Here is a 6,434-nt window from a genome sequence, read left to right on the forward strand (position 1 = left end):
TAGCGCAGAAAAAGGGGAAGAAATCAACCGGCGCAATTGACCGAACAGTTCGTGGGCGGCGTGGAAGGACGGCGCAACCGGCAACGTTTGGCCCCAAAACAGCCGGCAGGTACGAGCCGGAGCCAACCCCGAGTACGATCCTGCTCTCCCGCGCGGCGACAACGGAGCCGACGGCGAGTACTGCGGCGCTGCGGCGGGACGGCGGTAGGTGGGGTTGGGGTGGTAGTGTCGCACTAGGGCAGCAAAGAAGGGGAAAAAGAAGCAAATCGAAGCGACGTAAACCTGGCGCATATTTGGGCCAGGTTTGCGTCTCTGCGGACGGCCCGATCACTTTGCGTCGCCCCGCTGGAGCAGGGCCCAGATGCATTTTCGGTCACGGCGGACAAAAACGGTCGCTCAGCGTCCGTTTGCGTCGCGCCGCTGGAAATGCCTAAGAGCATCCCTAGCAGAGCCCGTAAATCCCGCCGGAACTGAACTTTTCCGGCGGATTTACGGGTTCGGGCCGAAACGCGCGCAGATCAGCGCCCGAATACATGGGCCGGCCCGAATCGAAAGTTCGGGTGCCCGAGAAAACCACCTTGCGACCCCTATTAAAAGGGTTCGCGGAGGGGAGTTCGGTTCGCAAACCCTACTCCCCTCCGCCGCTCGTCTCCCGCCGCCGCCGCCAGTTCTCCGCTCCGACGAGCGATTCCGGCCGCTCCGACGCCGTGCCGCCGCTTCGGCCAGCTCCCCTCCGTCCGGAATGACGCGTGCTAGATGCGTGGGTAGTGGAGGTGGTCGATCCGACGCCGGAAGGTGCACTCGGCGTCCGCCGGGTGCACGGGCGTCGCCGGAGCTCGGCAGGCGTAGGCGCTCCATCGGCGCATGGAGGAGGGCCGGCCGGAAGTGGCCGGAGATGATGGCGTACCTCGCTGCGCGCGCGGAGGAGGCGGCGGAAGGAAAAGCCGAGGCGCCTCCTGCTGCCGCGGCGTGCAACCCTCCTCTGCCGGCGCCGCTCCCCGCCGGCGGCAACGGCAGCGCCGACGCCGCCGCCGCCGGGACGCCTCAAGCGTGCGGGAGCACCTCCGAGGCGGCGGTCGTCGAAATGGCGGCGGTCGTCATCGCCTAGGAAGACCGGCGAGCAAAAACCCTCCGCCGGCTACGTTTAGCTCCCCGGTGACAGTATAGTCACTCCGGGGGCTAATTCTAGTTTAATTTAGGTGCCTAGATCGTAATGTACGTGCAATATGCATGTATTTTGCCTAGTATTGTACAAATTATGAACGAATTTTAGCTTCATTCGATGAAATCGAGTGCGATCGCAAATTTTGGTTTCCCGCGACGTTTGATTTCATCGAGTTCGGTTCACCTTTTCGATTTCTGTTCTGCGCCATCGCTAAATCCGCAACCAAATTGTTTTTCGGGAGACTGAACTCGCTTTTTTCAGTTCCGATAAATAGGGGCTCTGTTCAGGGCCGGCTCTAGGATTTGGAGGGCCCCAGGGCGAACTCTATAAATCGGCCCAATTTAAGCTGCGTGCTTGCTAGATGGGCCTAATTTTTTTCTTCTACCTTTTCCTATATGCACTATGCCAGAAATAATGGGTCCCCGTTTCGGTTGGGCCCCGGGCCGTCGCACTTCTTGTCCTGGGCCAGAGCCGGCCCTGGCTCTGTTAGAGTTGCTCTAACAGGGAGACCACCTCGCAGGCAAGGGATCAAACGCTTTGAGGCCGGCCCAATGGGTACGAGTAGGAGTAGGACAGGATGGAGACTCGGGATCAGACGGTTGATGCCTACATATCCGTGGAGGGGGGACGATTTGTACGGAATTCACTATCCTGGTGTCCCCCTTCCACGCGGAAACGAAGACGGGACGGGAGGACAGGTGGCGCCGTAGCCCTAGCTCGGATCCGGTGAATTCGACCGCAGCCGTCGTCACAGGTGAGCAAATTCGTTTATCGCTGTATGTTTTTGTTCAAACCATGGAGAGGACCTACGATTCACCGGTGCCGGAACTCGGAAGCTGAAACAAGGTTTTTTTGGATTTGCAGGAGGGGGTTCCTAATGCAGGAGCGGAGGCTCGCCGGCTCGGCCCTCCTAACAGGTGACCAAACCTTTTTGTTGATCGACTGAACTGGATCGGGGATGATCCCTATATATGCGCGATATCTCTTCCTGTGTGCCGATCTGGTTTGCGAATCGTTGCTAATTTATGTTTATTTTTGAAGGAGAGGAGAGATTGAACAACATATTGCGTAAAACCAGCTCAACTACTCCTTCGTATTTTTCCGAATGGTAGGCAGCATCATTTACTCTTTGATGAAATTCCTCGGGTTCATTGGAACCCTATTTTTGCTCGCGAAAATGGTTCCCGTAAAGCAAACGAAGAGCAGGGAAGGCTCTAGAAAAGCAAACTTGTTATCCAGCAGAAGCAACGACAGCGCGATCGAGTTAGAAAATACATTCATTCCTTCTAACCAACGTGTCCTCTATTTTGAATTTCCTGCAATAACTTCCTTAACATGCTCAACATGCCAACATATCTTGAGAAACTTCAACACTTCAATTGATGACTACGCTTTTATGTATTATTTTTAACTCATGCAGTTTCGACACAAGGTTGGAGACTTGGGCTGATCCCACTCCTAGGGAATCGGAATTTACTGTGCATAATCTTCGTGAGGCTTGTATTAAGGCTTGCAGGCGCGGTACCATCCTTCAGGCTGCTAGGTCATTAGTTAGGCCTAGTGAGGAGCAACTTAGGCAGAGAGAAGAGCAGGATCGCAAGTTCGCGATGATAGCACTGGGAGTCTATACCAAGAAATACAACATGCAGGTCATATCCATATCAACCAATAATTACTGTTCTGGTTATTTTTCAATGACAGTACTTGCTGTGTTAGTCAATATTGCTTCTTCTATTCTGTTTTTAAAATGGACATGTAGTTTACTACTTGTCTAAACCAACTCATATTAGTTAGGCATTGAGCGAGGCCTTTATTGGCGTATTAATTAATATTACTCTTAATAAGTTAATCCATGTTTTTTAATCTGTTATAGGTTAAGATAACTCACAATTGAATCTAGCTGCAGGATTGAAATGCAATTTACTATTATCTAAATTGGGCCTGTTATACTGACATACATTTATATTGTAGCCTAGTGAACTTGAGTTTCTGGAAGTGAAAGAAAGAAACCTTATTGATGAAAGCGGGGCAGGATATTTGCATTATAACTTCTCAGTGAAAGAATTAGATGGTAAACATACAATGTTTTTTGCTGAGGTGCATCATGATCTGGAAGATGAGGATGAAGTCTATCTTTGCATGCCTTTGGAAGAGGATGACTTCAATCCATCAAAAGAGAATGACCAAGGTATCTTCACATTTTTCTTCAGTTTGTTATATGCTAATACACTGGTGCTCTAACTTTGAAGGTCATTTTTCACATTATTTTTATTTATTTGTGTTGGTCATTAACTAAAGCACTTCTCTTTCTCTTTAAGCTCTCTGTAAAGCGTGTCAACATGAGGCAAAAGGTCTTATACATCCCAGTTGTGGTACCTTTCTAGGTGGGCACAAAAGAATATGTCCGAGAGTGCAGTGGGACAGTATTGATGACGAGACTGATTACGAATTCGTTTAGTGGGAAGTTTCTATTAGTCAGTTGTCTTAAGAGAGGAGTGGTATTAATTCACATGGCATGTAAGGAAGAATGTAGCAACATGACATGATCTGTCAGGCAAGACATTTTGTGCTGTGGTTTTCTTTTCTTTTTTGTACTCAGCATATTTCAGTCAACTCTTAATGTTGTAGGATGTTGTTTGTGTCCTTCAATTATGTGCATGAGGGGTCTTAATTAATTTCTGTGCATGCTATAAAGTACTTCACTCCCTCTCCAAAATATATCTCATACTAATTCTGGTCAAAGTTTGACAAATATATATATTTTTTACAATATTACATGCATTCAATATGAAAATATGTTGTATAATGGTTCCAATAATATTGTTTCGATATTGTCGATGTTGATATTTTTCTGTATACTCGTCAAATTTCGGTATGCAGTTTATTCTCTATACCTCTTTATTTTAGACAACTTATTATTGTGCTTGCTTGGCTCTCCCGTGTCTTTCACTCTGCTAGTTTGAGGTGTATGGGAGATGGGCCATGTTTCCGTAAGTACACATTTTCTAGAAACCGTCCATCCACCTCAATCTGACAATGGTAAATAAATGCAACCAAACTTATGGGACCGAACGGAACTAAAAGTGTGCCACCGGAACCAAAATTATGTGGGACTGATACCTCTAATATATTTTACGAAAATTGTAAAAAAAAAACACCATTCAATTGGCAGGACCATCGGATGAGCCTGTACACGCATCTTAAAGCTTGTGTTTTCCCCACTTCTCTATCACCCATCTCTCTCCTAATCAACTCATCCCCACTCCTCTCTCATCCCTCTCTCTGCTGCCCGCCTCTCTTCTCAATGGTCCCAGAGTGGCTAACTGCACAGCCCGCTGGGGGAGGTGGGGCCGGGACAGAGAGGACATGGCCAACGCAAGGAGGAGCGGCTGCAGGAGATAGGGTTGCGACGGAGGGGACATGGCCGGCGCGTGGAGTAGCATCTGGGGGAGACGTGGTAGAACCCCTTGACGCTCTCCAAATATGTCGGCACCGTTGTGATCTCCCCTGCGGCATCTAGATCGCTTGCAAGTACGTTCCTATTTGAGGTCATTTCGGTTTACATTCAAAGCTAGATATATCTAAATTGTAATTACTGTCAAAATTTGGATATATCTAGATGGTAATTACTGTCTACATACATTCAAAGCTAGATAAATCTCAGATAATTTTCATTAGATGGAGGGAGTACTTAGAATCTTACCCTCGTTTCTTAAAAAAGAATTTTACCCTCCATGGTGCAATACATTTAGTGGGCACACTATTTTAAGGGGTGCGGGTTATTTCCGCCCATGCCATGATAAAGCCGAGATGGCCGCCTAGATTTTTGGTACCGTGGATCCATTCACGGTCGTTGGCAGGAGGGAGGTTTCAACTCTTTCTTTCCACCTCAAGTGTCGCTGCTGCCTCTTAGAGCATCTCCACCGGTGTCTCTCGTAGTAGTCTCGATAGCGATTTAGGAGCCGGCGTGGTTTTAGGCTTGCACCGGTGCGTCCCAAACGGCGCCGGCTAATTTCCCAGCCCAATAGAACCGACGGTAACCCCGTGCCGGCCCCTTCGCGTAGGGCACCAATCGGGCGCGCCGGCGCCTCGCGGCACGACGGTTTTCGCGGATCGGGGCGCCTTGTCAGCGTGAGGACGCGACGGTTCGCATCGGCCGCGACGCGGGAAGGTTGGTCGTCGGCGTTAATGGTCTCCCGCGCGGAAACCGAGGCGACAACGAGGGCGGCGATTGGCCACGTGGCGTCCAGTCGCCTACGTAGCCGTAAATGTGGGTAGTTGTCACCACTATTAGTACGTACATCGTCCACCACCGTGGTGCTATCCTCTCATCTCCACCACCGCCGCCGCGCCATTCTTTTCTCTCCACCTCAAAAATGCAGCGCCGTCTTAAGACGACGTACTCCATGCTTGGTCTCAACGGACGCGCGCTGCCTGCGGCGCCTCCACCACCACCGCAGCTGGAGCCGGAGCCCGAGCCCGACGCGGACTACAGCAACGACGACGCCGCGGATCAAAGGTTCGCAGTGTGGCGCGAGACCTACGTTGCAGATGCGGAAGCTGAGGAGGCGGAGGAGGCCGCGTAGTGGGGCGAGCAGCCGTAGCCCCCCCCCCCCCCCCCCCCGATCCGGAGCAGGCGGCGATCCTGACGTCGTTGAACGCGCAGTGCTTCCGGAGGTTGAAGGAGGAGCAGGGGGAGTTCATCAACGACGCTAACCTCGAGCACGCCCTCGAGATCTCGTGCCAGCGAGCGAACACGGAGGAGGCGGGACGCCTCCTCATGGAGGCGGAGCGACATAAGCTCTATGAGCTCAACGCGCATCGCCACTACGAGGCGTTCACCCGCGAGCAAGCGAGGCACGCCGAGAACAAGGCTTCTCGCCACCGCAGCGCGGGCACAACGCCGCCGGCAAGCTCCTGCGACGCCAGCCGCCATGCTCCACCACCAGATGCGCGAAGCAAGGGCCGAGAGGCGGGCACAGACGCAGGCGGCAAAGGCGAAGAACGACGACGAGGAAGGCCCATCGTGCGCTCCAACCGACGGCCAGTAGATTAGGATTAAGTTTAAGTTTTATTTAGGTTTAAATTCGAGTTACTTTTGTATAAATTTCGTATGAATTTCGGTTTTTAAATGTCATTTTAAATTTAAATTTCTATTAGGACTACACTATGGGGGGGCGCCGGTGTGGGAGCAGCATCCCTAAATAAAGGATACTCTGCCGGCGACCCCTATACGGCAGTGTTGACGCCCCTACCGACGACTATTTGG

At 51.1% G+C, this 6,434-nt stretch overlaps 1 protein-coding gene across 1 annotated transcript; it reads left to right on the forward strand.

Moving 5' to 3' along the window:
* The first annotated feature begins 1,796 nt into the window (after positions 1-1,796).
* Positions 1,797-3,840, forward strand: LOC127316512 (uncharacterized). The gene is made up of 6 exons (XM_051346928.1): positions 1,797-1,919; positions 2,030-2,082; positions 2,207-2,273; positions 2,586-2,814; positions 3,137-3,353; positions 3,484-3,840. The coding sequence occupies exons 2-6, from the start codon at positions 2,043-2,045 to the stop codon at positions 3,621-3,623; spliced, it is 693 nt and encodes a 230-aa protein (XP_051202888.1). The 5' UTR covers positions 1,797-1,919; positions 2,030-2,042; the 3' UTR covers positions 3,624-3,840.
* The last annotated feature ends 2,594 nt before the right edge of the window (positions 3,841-6,434 follow it).

Source organism: Lolium perenne, chromosome 7, assembly GCF_019359855.2.
Source record: "Lolium perenne isolate Kyuss_39 chromosome 7, Kyuss_2.0, whole genome shotgun sequence".
NCBI classification, from domain to species: Eukaryota; Viridiplantae; Streptophyta; class Magnoliopsida; order Poales; family Poaceae; genus Lolium; species Lolium perenne.